A 27,857-nucleotide genomic window follows, 5' to 3' on the forward strand; every position below is an offset into this window, starting at 1 on the left:
AGAAAAGGGATGAGAGTTTGCTGCCAGACGGGTGCTACGCGCCCGTCGTAGAGGTGGAGGAATGCAAGCAGACAGTTCAGAGGAGCAGTGACCATTAAAGTAGCGATAGAAAAGAGATAAAGATGCAACAGTGCGGCGAAGAGACAGAGGTTGAAGGGAGTCAGTAAGAGGAGGAGAGTTAATGAGACGAAAAGCCTTTGATTCCACCCTATTGAGAAGAGCTTTATGTGGGGAGCCTCCCCACACATGAGAGTTGTACTCCATACAGGGGCGGGTAAAACCCCTGTATAGAGTCAACAATTGTGCAGGGATAAAGAAAGAGCGGAGTCGGCTTAGCACACCCAATCTCTTGGAAGCAGATTTTACAAGCGATGTAATATGACTTTCCAAGATAAGTCCCGAGTAAATGAAACCCCAAGCATGTTCAAGGATGATGCAGGATTATTATTAAACATTAATGGGTATACCTGTGGAAGATTTTGTCGGGTTGATAGGTGTAAGAACTGAGTCTTCGATGCATTAAAAACAACCATATTATTTTTACCCCCAGTCAGAGATAGGCTATACCAGGCAAGAGGAAGTCACAAAGAGCGGGGAGGACGAAGGAACATCGCCGAAATGATCCAAAGTGGAGAGGAGACATGCTATGGATCCACGAAAGTTGGAATATACTGAACAAAGTTTCAGGATGACAGATATTTCTCGAAACCTGAAGCCTGCCTGTAAAAGTGGTACGGAGGGGTGAAGGGGGAGACTTGACGGGACAACACTAACAGCAACAACTAAACTACACCAAAGAACAATACTCTGACATTTTATATTTCATCTACTGTACCTATCTCCCATCCTCTACCCTTCACTTCCCCCACCATCTTAAACCTGTATCCTCTCTTTTCCCTTCCTCCTTATACCTCTACTTCCTCCCTTCCCCTCCATCTTTTACCTCCCCCTCCTACCTTCCATTCTACCTTACACTTCCATCCCCTCTCTACACTATCTCTTCCTACCCCCCCTCTTTGTCTCCTTACACACTCTAATCCCCCTAACCCCCTCGTTCCCCCACCCCCTCCATTGTGTTGAGATAAAGGGTACCTTATCAGAGGGAAGCAGGCGAGAGAGAGAGAGAGAGAGAGAGAGAGAGAGAGAGAGACGTTCTATCCCTTCCTCTGTCTACTTATTTACCTAGCCATCTACCTGTTGCCTATCTATTTGTGCATCTGTCAGTCGGGCATCCTATCTATCTATCTATCTATCTATTAATCTACCTGCTTATCCATCTGTCAGTTGGGCATCAGTGATAAATACTACGTGCCTTACAGCCACACTCCTTGGTTCTGAATACAGATGTTTTTAACATATATTTTTCCTTATGTTTCGATAACAAACTGTGATAAAAATATATACTTGAATGAAATAAAAAACAAATATACCGGTACGAAATTTTTTAAAAAGGCTAAAATTCTATGGATGATAAAGCTTCTCACCTAATTATTTTGAGATTAATAAATTGCCTTATTCATTTTCACTACGCTACTACTGGATATCATTCTTGTAAAATTTCCTTCTGAAAGTCACATATTTTCCTGTACGGCTGGTGTACTTAGGTATGGAGGGCGGGGCAGGGAGCTTCCTCCTTTACCATCCTAATTCCAGAACTCAGTTAACCCCTTCAATACGATGACGTGTTTCACTGGCTCATTTCTACTAATTCTTGAAGACTTAGCACAAGTTAGGAAGGCCGTGTCGTACTGAAGGGGTTATGGAATGCTGTATTTACCTCCTCCATTTCGAAAAGGTTGACCTAAGATGAATAAAACAGCCCGAAGGAAGCAATGAAATGCAAACTCAGTCATCGGACGGAAGGGTCAATGAGAGTAAAATATTCCTGCTATGTTGTAAATGAAAGGTCTGTGTAACTAGGTAACTGTTGTCTCCTGCCCTCCATTTTCCTCTCTCTCTCTCTCTCTCTCTCCCCGATAACTAATTAACTGATAATGATAATAAGCATACTGAGTGGCTGCTACAGGAGGGGCCACAGAAAGGAGGAAGGCAGGAAGGATCATCATCATCATCATCATTTTCGTCATCGTCACTGCAGTTTTCATCATCATCATCATCATCATCATCATCATCATTTTCGTCATCGTCACTGCAGTGTTCATCATCATCTTTGTCGTTATCATCACCATCATCGTCTTTGTCATACTACCACCATCATCATCATCATCATTTTCATCGTAATTTCCATCAAAATAATAATAATAATAATAATAATAATAATCTATCTATCTATCTATATACCTAGGCTGCTTCCCCCAAGGAAAGGGAGGTAGCCGAGACAGGACGACACACTCCCCATTTACTCATAATAATAATAATAATAATAATAATTTCCATCATCATCATTTCATCACCACTAAAGAGATGTCATGCTGAACTATCACAAGTCACTTCAACCACTTGGAGTGAAGTGGTTATTTAATAACCACTTCACTCCAAGTCGCCATTTTTAACTAATTCTCTTCACACTCGGGCGAATTTATGCAACCCAACCCCTTCCTCCATGACGTGTGTTACTAGTGCATTTTACCTATTTACAGACGATTTTATTCAGTTTAGGGGAGACTTTTCCTAAATGGAGGGGTTAGATTTTGGCTCGAATTCTCGTCGGTTAAGGAAGCTCCCTAACACCTTTTCCCAAGCGATTTATCTTCTTTATTACACCTTCCTGTCCTATTCTGTGTTGCATAAATCCTTCCAGTGTCGCCATACTTTGCATAAATAACGTACAAAAGGATATTAACCAACCATTTCCAAAACTAAATCGCTAAGGAATATGTGCTAGGGAGCTCCTTAACCAACGTAAATATGGGCCACAGTCTTCAATAATCCCTCCTATTACAATAAATCTCCCTCAAGCTGAATAAAATCGTAATAGCCTGACTAGGATACAACGTGCCAGGGGATTTATGGGGTTAAGAAAGAGTTCTCATATTGAAGGGATTTAATAAAGGAGAAACCTAGCCTCTCTCCAGTTCGAAAAGTTTCCTTCTAAGATTAAGAAAATCGTCTGGAAAGCACAGAGTAATAAAAAAAAAAAAGGAAAAACGTTTTCATGTTGAAGGGCAGGATCATGAACACTGGTAAATCTTGCCTAGAATTGTGTGTGTGTGTGTGTGTGTGTGTGTGTGTGTAGGAGGGGGGTAGGCATGATACACATGACTGACAAAATTAATAAGTGGACGCAAAATAATGGACAAAAAGATAATACACCACTATATTGCCGGATACCAATATATATATATACTCGGCATATAGGCTATACCAGGTAGGTGGCCAAACACAGGTGCACGTAATGCAACACCAAGCGCCGGGTTTGTTTTTTCTCGTCTTGAAATCCATTTTAGTTTATCGCTTTTATTTCGTTTTCTTTTGAGAACTACAAGAAAGAAAACGTCAACTTTGTGAGTAACATTAATAATAATAATAATAATAATAATAATAAGAGAGAGAGACAGACAGACAGACAGAGACTGAGACAGAACAGCCTACAACGATCTAACTGACACTCAGTATTGCAGTGACTCCAAAAATGCTTTGGCTAGTATGTTCATTATACCCAGTGTACATGCTTTAGTCTATTTTCAAGTTAAAACAATATTGACAGATCCCATCTTTAAGCCGGGACAATGACACATAAATAGCAATAAATTTCTATTAATTTCTCAACAACATTGCTAATCGCAAATAAGTTTGAAAAATAGCAGCGTTTTCCAGTCATTAATAACAAAGTAACACTGTTATTTAAGCCACTAAGCACACAACTGATATAAATTGACTAGGCATTTTCCAGAGGTCTAAGGTCTTTTGTGTGTGTAAAGTTGTATGACCAGGGGTGGCCGGGTTACCAAAATAGGACTTACGCAATGTGTGTGTGTGTGTGTGTGTGTGTGTGTGTGTGTGTGTGTGTGTGTGTGTGTGTGTGTGTGTGTGTGTGTGTGTGTGTGTGTGTGTGTGTGTGTGTGTGTTGTTGTTGTTGTGATTATAGGATTTAGTTAGCTGAGACAGGCTTGACCCTTGATGTTGTATCTCCTATTTGTGTAGTCAAGGAAAAGTGGTTTAGTTATTGATATTATACGGCCGACAAACTGGGATGCATGGGGAGGGGCGGGCGGGGCTTATGAACTTGAAAATCGATAGCCCTTGCCTTTATCATGGGGCTATTATGTGTGCAAAATTTCACAACATGGGGTGCATTGGTTGTCGTTGTGGCCCTAGGATAATCTGAACGTGAACCCTGTGGACTGAAGTTTGAAGCTGACCTCCCCCTGCAGTCCACCATTCCCCTTTAATTGGATAGATTGGTACTTGAGGAACGTCTGAATTACTAGGACATCAGTGCCACCACGTGAAGGTGTCCCTCTGCAGTACCAGGTGGTTAGGTAGTGATATGGGATCCGCTAACTGATGAACTGGAGAGAAGAATTGGGACTGTGGGAAAATGGCACTTGGGTCAGGGAGGGGGAGGAAGGAGGATTAAAAATCTTGAAAAAATAATAAGCTTCACCTTAGGAACAACCCCACTGAATCTGCAAGCGTCCAAAAGGTTGCCTGGTCTGAGTTAAATGGACCACAAACTGTGATGCGACACTGGGGGCGGGCAGGGGATGGCAGAAAGGAGGGAGGGCTGATGGTAGGAGCTTAGCCTTGTAACTGATATTCCTCATTTTTACCAAATTCTGAATGTGCGTGGAAAGCAGCGAATGTAAAGTTAATCTGGTTATTAACACACACAAGCTGTTATGAATGGGGAAAGACTTTAGTAAAATTTCTTGGTTTTACTATTACCACAGAACTATTGTACATGTACAGTCTTTCACAAGCAAAAGTGAAGCAGTGACTTATTTACTGAATCAACAAGATCTGCTGTGGAGTGACCGAGGCTGTGGCATACCACCAAAAATACAGCATCTCTTCGCACACCGGGATATACAATTAACAACTCCATTCCAGGGATGATTTTTCTCATAAATATTTCATTCTGCACTTTTGGGTGATCGCTATCGTACGATTCTTCTTTTTAGTGTTGAGGATGAGCACTTCGAAAACTGTCTGTAATGATTAATACATATTCGCAGTTAAGGGTGGGATTATCAATTTTTGTGTATAAATCTTACATATAATACCTTAAAATTTGTGATTTTTCTTCGATAATAGTCCATATCTCATTCGTGGCGTTTCATGTCTGGAGAGAGAGAGAGAGAGAGAGAGAGAGAAAGGAGGGATGGGGGTTTGCACATTTACAGTCCGATGTCTCATATTTCACTGATGCTACGTACAGACGATTTCATTTAGAAAAATGTTTGCTACAAACAGACGATTTTAATCAAAGAAAATGGTTGGTAGTTTTGGTTGTGGTTGTGGTGGTGATGGTAGTGGTGGTAATACTGTAGCTGTGGTGATTGTGGTGGAGATGGTGGTAACTATGATGATGGTGGTTGTTTGTTTTGTATTAACCATAATTGCCTTGTTTCCATATATTAAAGTTTACACACAGAAAGGGACTTGCCCAAAGAAATTACTTGCACAGTCACACTGAGCCAGGCGTCATACTGATCTCTGAAAAGGTTTTAAGTGGGGTTAAATACAGCCTTAAATGGCCCATTCAAGTGACACGGCGTCCCTTCTAGGTTCAATAATATCGTCCGACGGGTAGTTTGGTTAAAATACAACACAAATAATGGAATTCGGGGGTTAACCACTTCACCACAACAGCGTTAATTTATTTTTGCCACCTCTGGACGACTTTATTCAACTAAAAAATGGACCTCTCCCAGAAACAGAGATAATACAATATCTTTATAAACCGAACAGTTCGACGACACTTTTCAAATTGTATTCTTACTTTCACAAGCTATTTTTTTTTTTCCACACCAGGGCAACCTTTTCAAGCAAGATGGATTGGATATAGCCATATTTTGCTCCACCATTATAATGCTAATTTTCCTTTAACCTGGCCTAGAGTTTTGATGATGGGCAGCTTGTTTCTCGTGGCTCAGTCGCAACATAGGGAATTACAGAGGCTTTACATCCTTTCCACAGCATACCATCTTGACTAGCATCATATCCTACAGTAAATCAATCGCCACACCTCATCATTCAAGGTGGAGAGAGGGCAGTTTTAGCCCAAGTTAAAATAAAAAATGCATTGTTCTTTCTACTTACATTATTGTCGTTTGGCTGGAATAAGTAAACAAAAAATTAAAAATATCGTCTGGTGTTAGCTGCAGTAACAAAAACCAGACGTAATGTGTTTATGAGATAAATAATAAAAACGATGTGCGCAGTTACCCTACCCCAGCAACAGCGTCACACACACACACACACACACACACACACACACACACATTCATTCTCAAATGTCTCTCTCTCTCTCTCTTTCTCACACACACACACACACACACACACACATTCCTTCTCAAATACATTCCTCTCTCTCTCTCTCTCTCTCTCTCTCTCTCTCTCTCTCTCTCTCTCTCTCGGTAAACTGGGCAATTAACCTCGATTACGCCAATTGGAAGGCACTGCAACACTATCTCTCAAGAGGGCGTGTCGGGTTACAGGAACTTAACAGCCATTCACTCCATGTCCTTTATCAGTTTGTTCTCGCTGGCAGTGGACGATTTCATTCACCTTAGGACAGTCTTTAATTACGAAGGCGTTAATTAAGGGTATATACAGCAATGAGCAAATTTCGCTAACAATCCTCCAAGGAATTGTGTCCTACCGTCAATACTTCTCATTCCTACCCAAGCGACACAGCATCTTTCCTTCTCACTCTCCTTTCTTGCATGCTTCATACTGGGATTACATAATAACACTGATATATATATATATATATATATATATATATATATATATATATATATATATATATATATATATATATATATATATATATATATATATATAAAACGTACAGCCTCTGTGGTACAGTGGTAGAGTGTGTAGTTCGTACACGGGTGGACCAGGGATCGCACTCCGCCAGGGTAATAAACTTTGGCAGTGTTCACCCGGCCACGTACTGCATTGGCGGACACAAGGGGTGCTGTGGTTGAACCAGTGTCGCTTACTGTAAAGTACCATGCTTGCACCCAGTCGGCTTGTGTGGGCCGATTACACTTGGTTCACAGACTACACACACATCCAAAGCCACTCCAACACTACAATTACACTTACAAGCACTTCTCGCCTATATAAAATCTCTACCAGACAGCCTAAGCCACTTGGTAGAGATACATTGGCTGTATCGTCCCGACTTCGGTCGGGATAGGCCGGTCCTGCAGTGGATACTCAAACGGCTGATGATGACGATATATAAAACGTACAAAATGATATTAACCACCTATGTACAAAAACAAAACGCTAAGGAAGAGGTGCTAGGGTGCCTTCTTGCCGGACCAGAATACAGACCTAAATCCTTTCAGTGCTTGGAAGTCTCTGGTCAGTTTTTGCAAAGGGTGAAACTGTGAACTGTGCGTCCTCACCAAATGCGAGCGGGTGTGGGAGGGAGCTTTGCATCACTTTAACCCATACAAGAGACTCCAGTGGACGTGGGTGGGTGTAGGCGAGAACTGTCGTCTGCGCCAGTAGGTAGCTGGTGTGGACGCAACCCAAGGGATTACACGTGTAGCTCTCACATTCATAGTCCACCCTCATGCCGCTTGTTACAATGTCAGGGAATTAGCCTTGTTGCCCTCATCAACGCTGCCCCCAGTTTCATAGTAGGCTACAGCGTCACTCAGCATACAGGAACTACTACGCAATGAGGATGGGGTCACATATGACTTACGTAACAACCACTATTTCATAATATCACGCTACCGGGTACTATAAAAAGCCAAGTTTAATATTTTTAGAAAACTATGTCCATTTTTGTTGTTACTTTTGTTTGTTTCTGTGCTTATATTAACCATTACCTTTACGTCATACTACTAATTACTGTTTGCAGACCATAATTGTATATACGGTACTTTGTAAACTAGTTCTTCAGATGACTCTTGTCTCTGGGCCTAGAAGCATGTTTTTAAATTCTTTTAGCCTGATGATAACTATAACTGTAAAACTGCGCCATAATGAGATGCATTACCGCCTTTGATCGTATTTCCCTGCTATATCGGTTACATCCTATCTATCAACCTCTATATCCATCTGTCTGTCTATATTTATAACTATCTATATCCATATATGTACGTATAATCATCAACCTATCTATCTATCTATCTATATCTATCTATCTGTCTACCTATCTATCTATATCTATATATATATATATATATATATATATATATATATATATATATATATATAATAGAATCGTTCGCATCGTTTATAAACGCTCCAACACGCTTGCATGTGTCGGCCTTGGTCACCTAACGGAGGATCTCATGTTGTTAGATCTCTGACAGCCTCCCGATCCAGTCCGTTATCCCTGAGGTCACACTCTATGACCTCGTCCCAGGTCTTTTTCGGTCTGTCTCTCGCAACCCTACCCCGACGTTCACACTTCTCACTTTTCGTACCCAATCGCCATCCTCCATCCTCTTAACATGCTCAGACCATCTCAGTCTACCCTTCCTCATCACAACACAATACATTCATGTTCCATTCTTCCTCTCAACTCTTCAATCGTAATGCCAGCCCCTCCCCCCCAGATCTCGCATTCATGGACGCACAACACATCCATTTAGTAATTGTCATTTCTGTACGATTGAGCCTACGAATATCCTTTTTCCTTTACTGCTCAGGTCCCACCACCATACAGCAATACATTTTCAACACATTTCGCATACAAAGATCCCACTGCAAGGAGGGACAGCCCTCTCAATATCAGGAGAGGCAACAGTCTCATGAACTTCCTCCAACCAGTCCTTACCCTAGCCAAGAGTTAGCACCAGCCCCACCTCCAGCACATAACGTCCCCCCCCCCAAAAAAAAAAAAAAAAAAAACTTCCACACAAGGGAGTTTGTAGCAAGATCAATTCTTTCAAGCCTGACAATTTTTACATGCTCTCCCCGGCACACAGCACACAGGAAATCAGCATTATTTCACAGTCTACCTGTAATACCACCACATCTCTTATACACCTACTTATTACAAACACTGCACACGATGAAGTTACGTCCCATACGCTTGTGGCAAACCGAACGTGGACACACTCCCTCTGCTTGACAGTACAGCCACCAGCCCCAGATATCATCACTCTTGTTTTATCTGCATTTACCCTCAAACCAGTGTGCCCCATTCCGTCTCCCCATTTCCTAGATCTTTCCTCCGCCTCCTTTTCATTCTCTGCAGTCAACACCAAGTCATCAACATACATCTCCCAAGGAAATCAAGTTCTGAAGACATGTGGGAGAACATTGAGCACCATGACAAGTAACAGGCTCAAGAGTGACCCCTGATGCACGTCAATATTCATGGAAAGCTCATCATTCAAGTCTCCATTCACTCTCACCTGCGTGCGAGCACTCACATACATAGCCTTAACTAATCTACCCAGCCACTCCTCGATCCTAAGCTTTCTTATTGCCCACTTCACCTCCCTACGGACTCTGTCAAAAGCTTTCTCCAGATTTTTAAATAAAATTACAGCTCCCTTTTCTTTCCTATATATTTTTCCTGAAGCTGTCGGACAATGAATAAGGCATCAGTGGTCCCTAACTTGACATGAACCCAAGCATCTCATCAATATTCACTCTCTCCCTTATATCACCTTCCTAGAATCTCTCCAGTACCTTCTTTATCTGGCCCAAAAGTTTTATGCCTCCATAATTTAGCCTTTCCAGTGCATCACCTATCACCTAATACACATTTACAGTCACACAATCCTCAGCCACACATCTTGGACGACACACTCATATATAACCGTACAGAATTTACTAAATCAGTAACTAAACCCACTCCTACATTTCCTGAGGCCTTCTGTACTTCAGCAGTCAACCCAAACACACCTGCCACCTTTCCCAACTGCATCCTGCCTCTTGTCCCGCTTACTGTATCAGTATCAGTCAAAAGCCAAGGGCCAAACACTGGATCTGCTGCCTCCAAACCTTCCCTGCTCCAGTCAAACTGGAAGTACAACTCGCGAGGAGAAAAGAAAAGTGGACATACTTCAGGGTAATCTTCAGAGAACTGGCGAAAGCTCGATATTCCGGTTTTCTTCTCTCCTCACGAGTTTTGCTTCATGTACCGATACTCATAATATCACATACACACACACACACACACACACACACACACACACACACACACACACACACACATATATATATATATATATATATATATATATATGTATGTATGTATGTATGTATATGTACCGGGTGACTATTTTTTTTCGACCGCAGGGAAGCAAGTGCCTTATGGGGTGCTCCCATAGGTTCCATACACGTTATGTGTCTATCTTACCATGGCATGTCCGTTATATGTGTTACCTTGTGTGTGCCTATTCTACAAGCTGGGCAGGTGTCTGTGATTCCATCCCACCCAAATCTACGATAGTAGGCTAACTGAGGAGGGTTGGGTGATGTCCTGATGAACTGGTAAGATGTACTTGATCAGCTCTAGATACAGACACCTCTGATGGGTGGCTGTCAGGAGGGTGGGGGGGGGTGTAATACAGTGTTCTGTAAGAGGTTTAGTTTTGCCCTGCGAGTGAAAATAATATGTACTGTATGTGTTTCTTCTGTGATACAGTAAGGATGGAATATCTTGAGGTGGGATGTTGTTGAAGAGGATTTCGTAATGTTTAGGTGGTGACTGTTTAATGTGCCGTTTCTGAAGTGCTGTCATGTACTGATGGGCGTTGTGTGTTAGCAATGGCTGCCTTATACAGTCATGTATTCCCCTCTGTGCCTCTTATATCCAAATATTCTCTAACTGGAGGACTTTAGTTTCACAGAGTAAGTAAACTATGGTCTGCAAGGTCTTGTACTGGGGTTGTGCATCGTAGTCTGAGTGAGTGTTTAGGTGCTTTCCCTGTCAGTCACGCCAGGGTTTGACGAAGGTCAAGTTGTCGGGTGAAGACTTCCTTGAATGACAAGCCCGGTTAGGCTATTCGCGTACAAGCGCGCGTCCGTGTGTGTGTGTGTGTGTGTGTGTGTGTGTGTGTGTGTGTGTGTGTGTGTGTGTGTGTGTGTGTGTGTAACCGCTTGTATAACATCAGCTAACTGTGGTATATCTCCTGTGTCATTTACACCTCAAAATTAGTCTAGAAACCACTCATCATCATCACCACCACCATCTACATCATCATAATCCCAGTCCTAGTATGGGTATATTGAGAAAAAGGACTACACCACTACCATGCAATACGGTATATCCTTAAAATGCCCTAGAAATTTATACTTAGTAGCCAACAGGAGGCCATCGATACAAGATACCCCAAGTCAGCCAACGGGGAGGTCAAGATAGAGGGGCGTGGAGGGTATATAATAGGAGTAAGGAGGCAGGGAGGGTCAGTGCCGCAGTGACAGTGCGAGGGGAAGGATGCCGCCCCTTAGGATAGTGGCAGTGGTGGTGATGGTGGTGTTACTGCCATTCACCACCACACTAGCATCATATCAAAGTTATGGTGGTGAGTAGAGGCGTATGTCAGTCACTTAGCTTGATCAATATATATTACTCATCATTTACTCATTACTCACAATTACCTCACTAATCTCTTAATCATGTTCTGTACGTCTGTATATCGTCCATATAGGGCCCACTGCAAGACCAGACCTTCTCTCGGAGAGAGTGCGATAGCCAGAATTAACCCTTTCCCATGCTGGCGAGATACGAATGGTGAGAGGTGATTGAGAAAAATTATGCATGTGGATGAGGAACTGCTGGAATAACTATAATAATTCGCTAATCATTTATACTACACAGAAATAACTCACCCATCAGTTTCTTCATATTACAAACACTTCAAGGAGTATTTTCTTAATGGTATTACCCACAAAGCTCACAAATAACTAACTGCTTATTCCCTTCCTCATTCTTGCTGCTCATTCATCAGCTTCATCACTCCCTCAATCCACTCATTATTCAATCGACCATTTAACTTGCTCATAACTCACCTAGCTTACTCACAGTCCAGCTATAACTCATTCAACTAACTCATAAGGAGCTTACTTTTAGCTCACTGGGATGATTCATAGCACACTTACTTTACTTGAAATAACCTCGCTTATTTATAATCCAATGATTTAACTTGTACGGTAATTCAGCTTACAGTAGAAGTCATTTACCTTACTAAAAATCATAATTCACGTACCGTAACTTATTTATAACTCTCTCTTGCTTAAAGACACATTTTCGTAACTCATTTACAATATACTTAGCTTAATGAAACTCACTTAGCATACTGACAACTCTTACACATAGGCTAACTCAATTTGCTTACTCACAAAGTCACTTAGTTTACTCAGAACAGCTTACAAATAAAGCATTCAATTTAGACATAACTCACTCAGCTTACACATACCACCGGTGGCATGAATGTGAAATACTGTAAGAACTGAGGAAATGGGACTGTTGAAGAATTAGTGTGGCTTTTGCGTGGAGGAAGGGCAGCCTGTTGATATTTCTGGGTAACTCAATTCACATTATCTGGCCGTATTTCCGTCTATTATCTGGTACTACATAATCACATCTATTTTAATATCAAACAACCCCGTCTCAACACCCCTTCATTCCATACCTTTCCATTATCCAACATACATCTTTCTACATCGTCCGGTTTTTCATTTCATCTCAATCTGCATTCCAGCAAAAATTCTTCCACTTTTGGCTTATTCATTTACTCCTATTCCTCTTCCCATCATACTCTACCCCAACTTATCCTTAGCCCTACATTCCACACTTACCCACCTTCCGGCACTGACTCTTCCACTTTGGCTGCTTCATTCTGTTCGCTCCACCTTTCAAGCTATTTTATTCCACTTCATCCTGTCTCAGTTTTTCATTCCATCAGAATCCACTTCAACATAAACTATTTTACCTTATTTTTAATCCTTTATTCCACACCTATCCACTTTCCAGCATCCACTAATCTATTTTATCCTGACTTATCAGCAATCCATCATTCAAAGTTATCCACTTTTTACCTCAGCCTGGCTTCTCCATTTCATCCACATCCATTTTCCAGAGTCCAGCTACTCATCCACTTTCGGCTGCTCCACTCAATCCTACTCCACCTTCAAGCATATTCTGTTTTGCATAACCCGTAGTTGCTGTCCTTCGATAAATTACAACCCAGTTCACAGCATAACCTCTTCCGTTTTATCTTTTATTTCTTTTTACTTTTTTCTGGGCAATAGAAACGTCTCGGCACACTAAAAGATAAGCTGTGGCAGTGTGAGGTGAAGTAGCGTGTGGTGTGGCAGTGTGAGGTTTGGCTGCATAGTGTACTGTAGTGGTATGGGGTGTGGCAGTGTAAGGCTTGCATGTGAGTTGTGGCGGTGTGCGGTTCAGGTGTGGGGTGTGGTAGTGTAAGGTGTTGCGGTGCGAATTCTGAATGCGAGTTGTGACATTGTAAAGTTTAAGTGTCGGGTGTGGCAGTGGGAGGTTTGGCTAGGGGTGGTAGCGTATGTGGCAGTTTGATGAGTGACTCTAAGATGTAGTAGTGAGAGATGCGATTAGGGTGTGGTATAGTGTGAGGTGTGGCTGACCTGAGACAGTGAGATCAAGCTGTGAAGTATGGCAGTGTGTGAGCGAGTGTGAGGTGTGGCAGTGTGAGATCTGGCTGTGAAGTATGGCAGTGTGTGAGAGAATGTGAGGGCTAGCAAGTATGGCAGTGTGTAAAGGAGTGTGAAGTGTGGCAGTATGAGGTATGGCAGTATGAAGTGTGCCATGGTTTTGTAATATACGATTATAGCAGATTTTTTAACGTCCTATATACAAAACAAATACACACTATAATTTGCATACGCTTACTCCACTTACATGTACAGCGTTTATATTAACATCAGGGAAACATGACTTTAAGTAACGAAATTTCATCCACTTATTCATTCATCTTCCGATTCACCCACCCGTCCATTCATCTATCCATTCATTCATTCAATCATCCATTAATTCATTCATTAATCCATCAAGCCATTCGTCAACCCATCCAGTTGTCGTTACCATTCATATTCACCCATCTCTTCATTTAAGCAACAACTACCTTGCAACCTTCCTTACACCAGTTCATTCATCTTTCGATCAGTTTCTCACTTCATGTAATCATTAATTCAATCATTCATCCAGCAACCCACATACTCATTTCCATCGATGGATTCACTTAGTCAAATTTCATTTTTTTTTTCTAATCAGATTTGAAAAATTTATCTTTATTTTCTACTCATATTCTCATCCTTTCATTCACACATTCGACAGTCTACTTACTCACTTTCATTTACACTTTTACATATACATTCATTTATTGCACAAATCATTTGTCCGCACGCCCATGCATCTCTCATCCAATTCATTCAGTCATTCAATACATCCATCCATAAAATTAACACTCCCAGGCTTTTATGACTGTTAGGGAGAAAGAGAAAGAGAGAGACACAGTGGTACCAATAATAACACACACGCCTACGACTCACTCAGTCAGTCGGTGTTAGCCCGAAAATAATACCAAGGGTTGTCCCGACCCTGGGAGGGTTAAACGGTGATAGTATTTACTCACAGGCTCCTATGACTCAACAGCTGAATAAAATCGTCTGGTGTTATAGCGAATAACAACAGGGTATTAAAATTTTCCCCACCAGGAGAGGATTATAATACTTATCCACTGACTTACCCATCCACCTACTCACTATCATACACACAATCATCCATTCATTCATTCATTCATTCATTCACTCACGAATTCTTTTCTCTATGCCCTTCTCACTCAACTGTACGAAAGGACGTGAGGCCGACCTCCGGCTGCGGCAGTCTTAACCCCTTCACTACGATGTCTTTTTATATAGGAAGGTTCATGTTTTACGAAACTTTATTCTCGTGTCTTCCGGAGACGGCTCACTCAACCAAGCCACTGTCTACCCTGCATCGTTTCCACCTTCACGTACGCCACTTCATGCTTTACTCTCTCTGGTTTTCATTCTCTCTCTCTCTTTCTCCTGCCTCTTTCCTACGCAGGGTTCCTTTGAGCTGAATATAATAATCAGCAGTTAGACGGAAATACTGTAGCTCGTATTCCTTTCCTTTCTCTCTCTCTTTATGCGTCCGACTCTGAGCACAGATTTAACAGCCCGTTCCCCGAGGCCCAGCGGTCCTCCTACGTACCACACACGTCCACACATCACAATGCAATGCGTTAACTTCATTTATCGTAACCTTATCATTATTTAAAGAGGCGAGTAAAGACTGCCAACATTCCCAAGATAATAAAGTATGGTCTCCACTAGAATTATAAAAGTAAATAGAAATACATAATTCAAAGTCCATTTTCCCCAAACTTGGCAAACACTATGGATTCGTGTCGCCCCACATCACTTATTTCTATGGGTTGACCTCTGACCCCATATAACTCTTCGAAAGGCCTAAACTGAGAGAGAGAGAGAGAGAGAGATTCTAGGTTTAAAATGCTCCTCTTGAGATGAAAAATTATCTGGCAGTATGGTAGTAACAAACAATGAAACAGAGCGACGTGTGTGTGTGTGTGTGTGTGTGTGTGTGTGTGTGTGTGTGTGTGTGTGTGTAAGCTTTGTTTGGCTTGGTGTACCGTCTGTACTTCTTTGTTCGTTCCATTTTTTTCTCGTGTTTGATCATCTTCACCACTGCATGATGATGGCAAAACGGTAATGTACCGTACTTGATCATTTTTTCTTTATTCTTCCTCCTACTTCTCTTCTTCTTTCATCCCCCTTGTCTTTCTTCCTTCCATTTTGTTCTTGAAAGAGAGAGAGAGAGAGAGAGAGAGAGAGAGAGAGAGAGAGAGAGAGAGAGAGAGAATGTAGGGTTTAGAAATTACCATAATAAATTACCGACTAGTTAAGCAAGATATAGGGGTGAGATAATTGGTGGGTGTATGACAAACTGCCGGCAGTAACTGGTCAATTAGGGTAGGGAGGCTGGGATTCAAGGACGATGGGGAGATGCCCTTAAGTGGGTCGTTAGGGAAATGTGGGTGAGGGGGATGGGTGAGGGAGGAGAGATGGGTGAGGGAGGAGAGAGAGGGGTGGGTGAGGGAGAAGAGAGAGGGATGGGTATTGGAGGAGAGAGAGGAATGTTTGAGGGGGTAAGTAGTTCTCTTGTGTTTTCCACAGTGCAAGGAAAGGGGGAGGCTGCACAGATGGGTGTGATAGGTGGTGGGTCATGAGGGGAATGAGTAGACCCACACTGAAGATGTGTTGTGTGTGTGCTGTGTGTGAAACCGCCCAGCCAACGGGAATAGAATTCTCTTAGACGTTCGATGTGTGTGTGGGGGGGGGGGAGATCGCGGGAGGTGGAAAAATGAGGGCAGGATAGGCCTGAATGATGAAGATGGTGGAGCAAGGCAGTTGTATTACATTCTGATAAGTTGACACAGAAAACATGCGTGTATGAATGTTACGATAAAGTTCAAAACTCTCAACGCAGAACAATATGAACAAGAAAAGAGTTCTCATGCATCTCTTTTGAATACCTAGCTTTTCCCGACGCCGATGAAAATACGTGTACTTCATAATTTACGGTCGGTCACAGTAGCTGATGTGACGTGATCCTTAAAATTGTGCTGGACGCACAACCTACTTGGGCCCAACTTATTCTCCACACATCAACTCTTGTATAACCGCGTTGTGATTTCACAGTACCATAACTATTTAAACGAGAGAAATAATGTCACGTATCGAAACTGTTTACTGGGAAAATACAACCGTTCTGGCTCGACTTCTAGCGTCTGAAGGTATACATGTATATATTCGACCCTTTTTCATACGTAACAGTCAAATTGAGGCCCAAACTAATGCATCTTCACCATAAGTACAGTGCTAGTATCCATCTCTGTCTGCGTATAGCTAAACGCTTTAATCCTGGAAGGGGTGGCCACAAACGAATCGCCTCCAAGTTATTCTTTCACCTTCCATCAGGCTGACCTCTCTCCTACTCACATCCCCTCACCCTTTTATCTCTCTACCTCATCCTTACATCTCAACCATTCCACTCCTCCCTCCATCATATAACATATGATATGTACCATACGGTACGCAAATTTCCCTTTTTTTCTGTACCTGTTTTCACACTTTCAACTAATATTTTAACATATAGAGTTTCAATCCTTTTAACAAGTAAATACCTCTAGGACCATTTTCAATCATTTTAACAAGTAAATACCTCTAGGACCATTTCTTAACTATATATGAGCTTAAATTGCTCATAAGACTGCTGGTTTATAATTGTACCTTCTTTAATGGTGGGGGACAAGGACGCCTTCATGAGGTGACACTGATATAACTGGGTTGAGTACCTGCCCGGATATACAAACGTCCCCTAACTCCCTCTTTACCTCCCAATGAAGACGGTGGACTGCAGAAGGACACCTTAAGCCCGCAGTCCATTGGGTTCACATTTCAGATGAACATAGTGACAACTACTACTACGACCCTCACTACTATTACTACTACCGTACTACTGTTACTGCTACTACTACTACTACTACGACCCTCACACATACAGCGACCAATCAGTTCGCAACCTAACTAGGGCAAATAACAGACTCATGATGATATTTATGTGACACAGAAACGTTCAAGAACTGTTTTAAAATCCTTAATGAATACCAGATCTTCTACTTGATGCTTTTTCTCTCTCCTTAGTTAAGTAGCCACTCAACTATAGCGTGTTGAATTTTACAAAGATCCTTAACCTCTTTTAGCTCGATTGATGGCCAGGTGTAGCCATACCGGAGGAAGGTTATCTCACGTAGCCAAGAAGACTGAATCCTACCCCACTACCAAGGCTCATCAAATTTCAAGCAACCACATAAACAACAACCCGACCATAGTGTGAACCCGGATTTTATTTTTGACAGACACATGAAAAAAGGGTCCCAGATGAGGAAGTAATCTCAAAGTCCCAGATGAGGAAAAACCCTCGGAAGTTGGTCAAATCTCAGGATACGCATACATCCAAATGGCTGTCGCTCAAGATGGGTTCACAGACGAATATACAACAGATTTTCCCTATTCTTGCCATTTTCAGACGATTTTACTCGGCCTAGGAGAGACCCATATTGTCGTCGATTAAGGAAGCTCCCTAACACCTCTTCCTAAGCGATTTATTTTGCTTATTATTCCTTACTGTCTCTTTTTCTATGCTGCAAAAGTAGTTCCATTATCACCATACTCTGCCTATATAACGCAGCCTACAAAAGGATATTAACCAGCCATATCCAGAAATAAATCGGTAAGAAAGAGGTGTTAGGGAGTTTACTGCCGAAAATACGAACCTAGGAATTCTCACGCTGGGAAAAAGCATCCTGAGATCACACAAATAAATGATATAATACGTCATCGTAGTGAAAGGTGTAATGAATTAAAAAAAGTGAGAAAAAATTGGAGAGGAAAGAACAAGAGACAGACAAATGAAAAGAAAAATACATGTGATGACAAGGAAAAGCGTGGACGAAGAGAGAGAGAGAGAGAGAGAGAGAGAGAGAGAGAATGGTTGAATGAATGCAAGTGGCCTGTTATTATGTGTATTGAGCTCTTCCCTCTCTCTCTCTCTCTCTCTCTCTCTCTCTCTCTCTCTCTCTCTGGTGGTGAATGTCTTATACGTTATTTCCATTAATCCCTTTACTGCAGTGTCTTATTTCATCCTTACTACTCCAGGACGATTTTAGGCAGCTTACAGGAATCCTCTCGTGATGAAGGGGTTAATGAAGGCTGTATCTAACCCCTCTAGTTTGAAATGTCTCTCCTATGCTGAAGAAAATCGTCTGGAGACAGCAAGAACTTACACTACGTCCACGTTCTGAAGGGGTTACATTCAGAACGTAGCCGTAATTCTCTCTCTCTCTCTCTCTCTCTCTTGCTATCTCCTGACCTACTGGCGGGGTCTGACATACCCTTCACTCACTCCATCACAGATAAAATCGTCTTCTAACAATACACAAAACCTGACGTATAGCACATTCACCCAATAGGCTATCCGTTGCGAATCATGCGTGCGTATTTTCGTGTAATAGCTTTTTTTTCTTTCTTAAAGTACCCTCATATATCATTTCCTTAAGTTTTACCAATTCCTCCTGCTACACCATCTATAAATATTTGCTGCAATGATACTGGAGGAAGTGCAGACAAGTAAACATATATCTTTTCTAAGTCTGACGAATACATACATTGCGGAAAAATCGAATCATCTGAAACACTAGTAGAGATAGAGTTTTCTTTGTATATTGCCAGATGTAAATATTCTTCAGATAGAACTGAGAAGCGATATGTTTCTTTGGCTATAAGGCACTTCATTAAGGCGAACAATAATAGAGCCAGTGTACATTTTAATATAAGCAGAGAAACATATTTACTAGATACCTTAAACTGTTTCTTATCACCTCTACAGGGTTCCAATATGGGTTACTTAAATCAATGCACTAGTCCCTCCCCTAGCTTAGCCCTACAGTTAGTAAGATGAACTAAGCACGATAATTACAAAAGATCATTAACTCTCCACAACCATGCTTCTAATGACTAACTCCTTCAGTATGACGCCAGCCAGTTTTATTCAGATCGGGAGAAACTTTTCGAACTGGAGAGGTTAGATGTGGCCTTCATAAACCCCTTCAATACAAAATCTCACTTAAAGCAGAATAAAATTGTTGGAAGGTGTTCTAATTAGCATGAAAAATTGTGTGGGTTACGTTACAAAACATTTAATTTGTTAATCTGAGCATTCTTCATTCACTAAACATACAACTTTCTTCCTCTCCTTCCAGGCATTACTGAAGATTATGAGAATCCTGAGGAAGGGCCAGAATGGGACGACACAGTAACGGAGGTAGGAGAGAACGAGGCCTCTAGAGCAATGGACAAGAGGGTACAGGAGTGGATTCAGAAACAGCTGGCTCGTCCCATCAACCAACCCGTGATGGAGAAACTGGTGGAGGACATGGAGAGTGGCCGAGTGGATGACGAGTACTGGGATGACTTTGTGAATGAGTTGACGCTGAATGAGGAACTGGAAGAGGAGGAAGGATGGATAGATAAAGACGATGAAGAGGAGGATGAGAGTGTGGATGAGGAGAAAATTGGTACTACAGAATTCAGCAGCAATGAAGAGGACGAAGATAACAGCATAAATGTACAAGAAATTGACAGCAAAAGCAATGAAGAAGAGGAGGAGGAGGAGGAGGAGGAGGAGGAGAAAAGCAGTGAAGAATACGAGGATAAAACTCTATCAGAAGAGGAAAGGCAAGAAAGCAAAGCCACAGTCCAGACGCTACCAGAAGATGAAGATTTTGCAACTTCCGATGAAGGACTGGAAGATGAGGAAATAGATGAAGAATTAATAAAAACCTTAGTACAAGATTTCGATTTCAGTCTTGGATGTGTTGACAACTGTGAAGAGGAGATGGAAGAAGGAAACAGTGGGAAATTACTAACGAGACTCAAGAGGTCCCCAATTCGTAGATCTTCCCGCAGGAGCAGCAGCAGCAGCAGCAGCAGCAGCAGAAGGGGTAGCAGCAGTGGAGGAGGGTGGTGGGGGCGACGCTCTAGTTCAACTTCCAGTTCAAGTTCAAGTTCACGACCTAGAGTCACTACCACCAGTACCAGTCGAAACACTTACGGAACTAGTTCTGGGTCTAGAGGAACTACCAGCAACACAGGATCCACAGGAGTTACAAGCAGTACCAGCATCGGTAGACAACCACCAACAGGCTGGAACACTGGGCCTACTGGAGCCAGGCCTGGAAGTACCTATCCAACCAGCACAAATCCCCAGTCTGGCTATCCCGGTGCCAGGCCTGGAAGTACCTATCCAGCCAGCACAAATCCCCAGTCTGGCTATCCCGGTGCCAGGCCTGGAAGTACCTATCCAACCAGCACAAATCCCCAGTCTGGCTATCCCGGTGCCAGGCCTGGAAGTGCCTATCCAACCAGCACAAATCCCCAGTCTGGCTATCCCGGTGCCAGGCCTGGAAGTGCCTATCCAACCAGCACAAATCCCCAGTCTGGATATCCTGGAGCTAGACCAGGTGGAACTTATCCAACCGGCACCAATCCTCAATCTGGCTATCCTGGTGCCAGGCCTGGAAGCACCTATCCAACAAGCACTAATCCTCAACCTGGTTATCCCGGAGCCAGACCTGGGGGAACTTACCCAACAAGTACTAATCCTCAGTCTGGTTATCCTGGTGCTAGGCCTGGCAGTAACTACCCAACAAGCACTAATCCTCAACCAGGGTATCCAGGCTACAGGCCAGGCAGCACCATTCAAGCTGCACCAGGCTATCCAGTTGGCAGCCAACCGTTTGGTGTATCTCCTGTCGGCAGTCGACCCTATGGACCCCCAACCACCAGCTACCATTATGGTGGATTCAACTCCTATGGCCAACCTCGCACTTCCTACCCTGGGGCATTTCAATCTTATGGCGGATTCCCCACTGGCACAAGACACATGGGGTACGGGGCAGCAGCAGGAGGGGTGATGGGTGCCTCTAGATTCACTCCAGGGGGTTATGGAGGCTATCCAGTGGGTGGCTACCCCAAGCCGGTCAAAGTGAAGAAGAAAGGCCTCAAGAACAAGATAAAGGCCGGTATAACGGCAGCGGCCACAGCTTACGCCGTCCATAAAGCAAGGAAAAAGGCCAAGTTCTTTTCCCCATCGCATTTCGGAGGCTATGGCTATGGCTACGGTCATGGCATGGGAGGGTTTGGTCACGGGATGGGAGGGTTTGGTCACGGGATGGGAGGATTTGGACACAGAATGGGAGGATTTGGGTACAGCATGGGAGGATATGGACGTGGGCTGGGAGGATTCGGACATGGATTGGGCGGTAAGCTAGCTGGAGGACTGGCTGGTGTGGCAATAGCCAAGACAGGCAAGAAACTCCTGGGGGCATACATCAAACTCAAGATTGCTAAGTATGCACTCAAGTTTGGAGCCGAGGCAGCCAAAGCGTACTTCATGTACAAGATGGGACTGGACCTGGATGAGTACATGATTGCCAAGTTCGTTCACCGCTACCACCAGTACCGCGTGAGGGGTGACAACAGGTGGCGCTACTACCAACACCACAACAGGTATAAGTACGGCAACAACGGCGACAACAATACCGTGCAACAGGACAACATTACACTGGGTGAGTAGGAAGGAAAGTGAAATGGTTAATTGAGTGATGTTGCTAAATTCTTCCCATGTCTTTCAATTGAATTTCTACTCATTCCCTCTGAACGATCACTGAACACCACCTCTGCCTTGTCACTGAGCCTCTCTTCTACCTCGTCAGTGAACTCCTATCCTTTACATTACAACTGAATTCCTCTCCCTTACACTTTCATTGAACTCCTCTCCTTCACACTTTCACTGAACTCTTCTTCCTTATACTTTTATCGAACTCCTCTCCCTGATACCAATAATGTTACTGAACTCTTCCCATTACTGTCATTGAACTTCTCCCCCTTATACTGTCATTGAACTCCTCTCCCTTATACTGTCATTGAACTCCTCTCCTTTATACTGTCATTGAACTCCTCACCCTTCTGCTGTCATTGAACCCTCTCCCTTATGCTGTCATTGAACTCCTCTCTCTTATACTGTCATTGAACTCCCTTTCATTGTCACTGAACTCCTTTCCTTTATAGTCACTGAACTCCTCTCCCTGATGCCGTCAATAAACTTCCATATACTGTTATTGAACTCTTGCCACTGAACTCTATCCATGCACTGTCTATAAGCTGTTCACTTGCACTGTAATATCGTTGAACACATTAGGGATTGATGATGATGATGATGATGATGGTGGTGTGTGTGTGTGTGTGTGTGTGTGTGTGTGTGTGTGTGTGTGTGTGATGGAAATGAGGTAGAACTCTGGAAGAAAATAAGAAAAACAGAATGTCTGCTGTCCGAAAAAACGCAATATCGATCCCACTGTGGTGAGGCAGGGAACCGTCTGATGATTTTACTCTCGTACAACAAGACTAAATAATTTTCCACATTAACCACCGAAATTTCATAAAACACCCACACTAACGCCATCACACTGGTCTCGCGCGAGACACCCCGTGCATTTACTTAACTTGGACACTGGATATTAGTCCCGAAATTGTGGCATGTGATGGCTTGTTGCACGAAGGAGAGCTGCTGGATCTTAGAGAACGGGCTGTGAAGTTTAGGGCCAGAGATGAAAATTCGAAACAAATGAGGAGAAGACACAAAGGAGCACTCATTGCAAAACCTGCATGCCATCACTGATCTAAGAGGCTAACATATGACTCTGCACTGAGACCTTCAACTTCCAACAACTTCTCTGAAAATCTACTTATTTCATCCCTTGTCTTACCTTTAACTCTTCCACTATATCTGATACAAATTGAATCAAAACTCATTGAGTTGCTTGGCTTGTAATCCTGGCCTTTGAGCTACAGCAGTCCTCTGAATCCATTGTCACTTCACGGCATATTATTCAGTTTGTTAAACTCTTGCAGCACACTTAATAAATATTTGATACTATGTCACAATCGCATTACGTTATTTCTGCTTTTGCTAACAAATGATGAAAAGAAACCATGACTGCTAGGTGTACAGTGCTGTGTATTTAATGTAACGTCCTGAAATTTTTTAGTATTCATGAAATTTATAAAATTATGAAATGAAGACTGCTCTGAGTGCATGTAGTGATAAGCATTTGCTTACTACACATACGATAATCTTTTCAAAAAATGTTTTTCCCAAGATGATAAACTCAGCCAGCTTTACCGAGAAAGGTTATTATATGATGATAATACTATTTGTATTTCAAAACCGAAATAAAATACGAGTTTTCATTGAAACTTTCTGTAATAAATACAGTCGACCCTCAGTCTTCGCGGGGGTTAGTGGCCTGAGACCCCCGCGAAGATTGAAAATCCGTGTAAAATTGGTGCCCCCCTAAAAACACCCCTAGACCCCCATTTCCTTCTTTAATGAAAGAAAACCCCTGTGTACATGTCAATAAACACTTTATTTATAATTAAAGTATGAAAAAAAATAGTTTAATTGCATAGGTGGATGGCCGCTCACACCGCTCATCACATCTACACTCTCACCCTCCACCACCATTACCAGGATTTTCCCTCCCGTAACTTGTCCAGCAATTCTACCTTCTCCAGCAGGGTCATTACCTACTTCTGGCGCTTTGGGGTGCCTTCAGGAGATGTCTTGGCTGCTCTCCTAGGGCCCATGGCAGATAAAATGATGGTGTCACGGTGAGATCAGCAAGTACAAGCACACACAAGCGTGGTCACAGTGAGAATGGGTTACGGGACAATTCGTCGTCAGGACGATTCCCCGTCATTTATTTACATACTATAATAGTCTTTTAAATATACGAGTTCTAAAAGTGGTGGTGGTTTATTGTTTTTATAATAAATGTAGTGACATCTGTTGAGGCTCAGCCATATCTTGCCCCATAGTTTGCGTCCACTATGGCCGATCAGATTAACACGTTGGATATTGTCATTTGAGATGAATATATACTTGTACCTCTTCAGAGTCGTTTTAAAATACACCCAGGATGTTGTAGTACCAATGAAAATTAATGAAGACAGCTACGGGTGACGCCAGAATATAATTCAAAGTCGACTACAGCGAAGTAGAAACACGTTAATTATTGGCTGAAAGTGCAACTTATAAATGATATCCAAAGCCTACGCTATTGAATGAACATAGACTTTGATAGATCCCCCTGAAAATTAGTTATTAAAGTATTAATTACTCAAAAATAAGTATATTTATAGAATGACGGGGAATCGTCCAGGGTGCGAATTGTCCTGACGGGGAATCGTCCATGTTTTGACGTCGAATTGACTTGACGGCGAATTATCTCGGAACCTGAGAATGAGAGAGCCTGCCGCGAGAGATTCAAAACAATGCAGGGGTGGCGCGGGTGGCGCTGCGGGCGGTATGCAGCATGTGGCGCACGATTTGAATGTGTTTCCATTTTTCTCTGGACTTCAAAAAAGGTGATTTGGTTTCCCTGGTGACAAACCGCGAACAATCGAAACCGCAAACCGAGGAACCGCGAGGACAGAGGGTCGACTGTATAATCTATCTATCTATCTAATGCCAGACGCCTCAATCCCATTTGGGGTTGCCACAAACAAATCGCCTCCAAGTCGCCCTGTCCCCCACCATTTCACTGCCCTGCTCCCAACTCACACCCCCCTCTCTCATATACCTCTCCACCCCATCCCTCTATCTCATCCTCGGCCTCCCCCTCCCTCTTCCCCCCTCCACCTCACTCACATACACTCTCTTCGTCAGTCTTTCACCCTCCATCCTTTCTACATGGCCAAACCACCTCAGTGTGTTCCTCATAACGCTTCCTATCACATCCACATCCACACCACAATGCTCCTTTATATCCTCATTCGTCAGCCTGTCTCTCCATGTGACTCCACAGGCTCCTCTTAAATAACTCATTTCCACTGCTCTCACTCTTGACTTGTGTCCTTCCAACAACGTCCAAGCTTCAATTCCATACGTTAGAGTTGGTATCACAATACTGTTATGTAGTAACTTTTTCACTTCCATGCTCACTTCCCTGTTTCTTATCACTGCTCTCAAAGAACCAGCAACCTTTCTTCCCTGCTGTACCCTTTCAAGCACTTCACCCTCCAAACCTCCATCCTTACTCATCACACTACCCAAGTACTTAAACGTACTCACATTTTCCAATTCCTCACCATCCAACCTCGCTGTACATTCACTGACTTCACCTCTCTGAAAGACCATCACTTTACTCTTCCCTACATTCACCTTTAGATTCTGTTTCTTACACACTCTCCCAAACTCATCCACCAAGCCTTGCAGCTCCCCTTCGTCTTCACTCAACAACACAGTATCATCTGCAAACAACAGTACAGGGAGTTTCCAAACACTATCCTCTCTCACCAGGGCCAGTCCAACATCCACTACCCTACCTTGTACCTCTTTTATTACCCCATCCATGTACAGATTGAACAACCATGGAGACATGACACATCCCTGTTTCAACCCAACTTTCAAAGAGAAAAATTCACTTAGTTCACCATCCACACGCACTGCAGCCTTCGCACCATCGTACATAGCCTACTCTTCACAGCATTCAACAACTTCCCATCTACTCCATATATTCTTAACACTTTCCACAATCCTTGTCTATCCACCCTGTCATATGCTTTCTCCAAATCCATGAAAGCCACATACAACTTCTTTCCCTTCTCTAGAAACTTTTCCACTAAAGATCTAAGAATGAATATCTGATCTATACAACCTCTTCCCTTCCTAAAACCTCCCTGTTCTTCTCCAACTAATTTCTCTGTTCTTTCTCTAACTCTGTCAATAAGTATCCTACCATACACTTTTCCCGTTATACTAAGAAGACAAATGCCCCTATGATTACCACACACTTCTTTTTCCCCTTTTCCTTTGTACAAGGAAATAATTATACCTGACTTCCAATCCTCCGGGACTCTACCTTCCTCCCAGGCCAATCTGCACATCTTCCATATCCATTCTACTACTATCTCTCCCCCATGCTTCAGCATTTCACCACACACTCCATCAATTCCTGGGGCTTTCCGTGATTTAACTTTCTTCATTGCTTCCACAACTTCTATCCTACTGATTTCTTCCTGTCTTCTCACCTCCCTCCTTCTCCCAGCCATATCCCAGTCACTTATACTCGCATTACTTCCATCCTCTACGTTCAACAATTCCTTAAAGTGTTCTCTCCATCTGCTCACTTTTTCTCCCTTCTCCACTAGTAATCTATCAATTTTATCTTTCACTCCCCTGCTAACTTCACTTCCACCCTGTCTTACTCTTTTCACCTCTTTCCAGAACATTTTCTTACAGTCCCTCCACTTTACACTCAAATTCCTCATCCACTCTCTTCTTACTCTCTCTTACTACACTTTTCACCTCTCTCTTTCTTTCTACATATAACTCTCTCTTCCACCTCTCAACTTCTTCCACGCCCCTATTTCTCATCCATTCATTGTATGCTTTCTTCTTTTGTGCCAAGCCTGTCTCACCTCTTCAGTCCACCACGCTGTTCCTTGCACCCCCCTCCGTCTTCTCTTCCTTCCACACACCACATCACATGCTGCACGTATTTCTTCTGTAAATATCCTACACGCACCTTCCACGTCTCCCATCTGCTCCAATTCATATTTGCCCAATCGTTCCTCCACTTCTCACTTATACTCTGCCTTTTTCTCATCCTCTTGTAACCTTTCCACTCTCCTTGCAACTACTCCTTCCTCTCGTCTCTCCCTTCTTCTATTCCTCCATCTTACTTGAATCCTAATTCTGGCCACCACCAAGTAGTGATCAGAAAGTCCACTCCCCCAACCTCTATAAGCTCTTGCATCCTTTACACATCTTCACATCCTTTCATTCACACACACATAATCAATCATTGCCTTCCTTTCATTCAGTTCACCACCCACCCTTCGCATCACACGCCATGTATACCTGTGGATCATTTTATGCCTGAAGAGGGTATTGGCTATCACCAACCCCCTCCCAGCACAAATGTCCACTAACACACTCCCATTCTCATCTATCTCAGCAGGAACACCCCACTCACCAACTATTCCATCCACCTTCACATTCCCAACTTTACCATTCATATCACCGATCAAAAACA

General features: G+C 42.8%; 1 protein-coding gene across 1 annotated transcript in view; it reads left to right on the plus strand.

The window, feature by feature from the left end:
• The first annotated feature begins 11,537 nt into the window (after positions 1-11,537).
• LOC145407018 (uncharacterized) overlaps positions 11,538-27,857 on the plus strand; it is a 65,910-nt gene continuing 49,590 nt past the window's right edge. Inside the window, exons 1-2 of the mRNA XM_080278034.1 lie at positions 11,538-11,639; positions 19,959-22,325. Of these exons, the coding sequence (XP_080134160.1) occupies positions 11,552-11,639; positions 19,959-22,325 (2,455 nt within the window). The 5' untranslated portion in view covers positions 11,538-11,551. The remainder of the gene's footprint in view (positions 11,640-19,958; positions 22,326-27,857) is intronic.

The sequence above is a fragment of the Coenobita brevimanus genome, chromosome 72 (assembly GCF_032717465.1).
Source record: "Coenobita brevimanus isolate Jiangsu-jjx chromosome 72, ASM3271746v2, whole genome shotgun sequence".
NCBI lineage: Eukaryota > Metazoa > Arthropoda > Malacostraca > Decapoda > Coenobitidae > Coenobita > Coenobita brevimanus.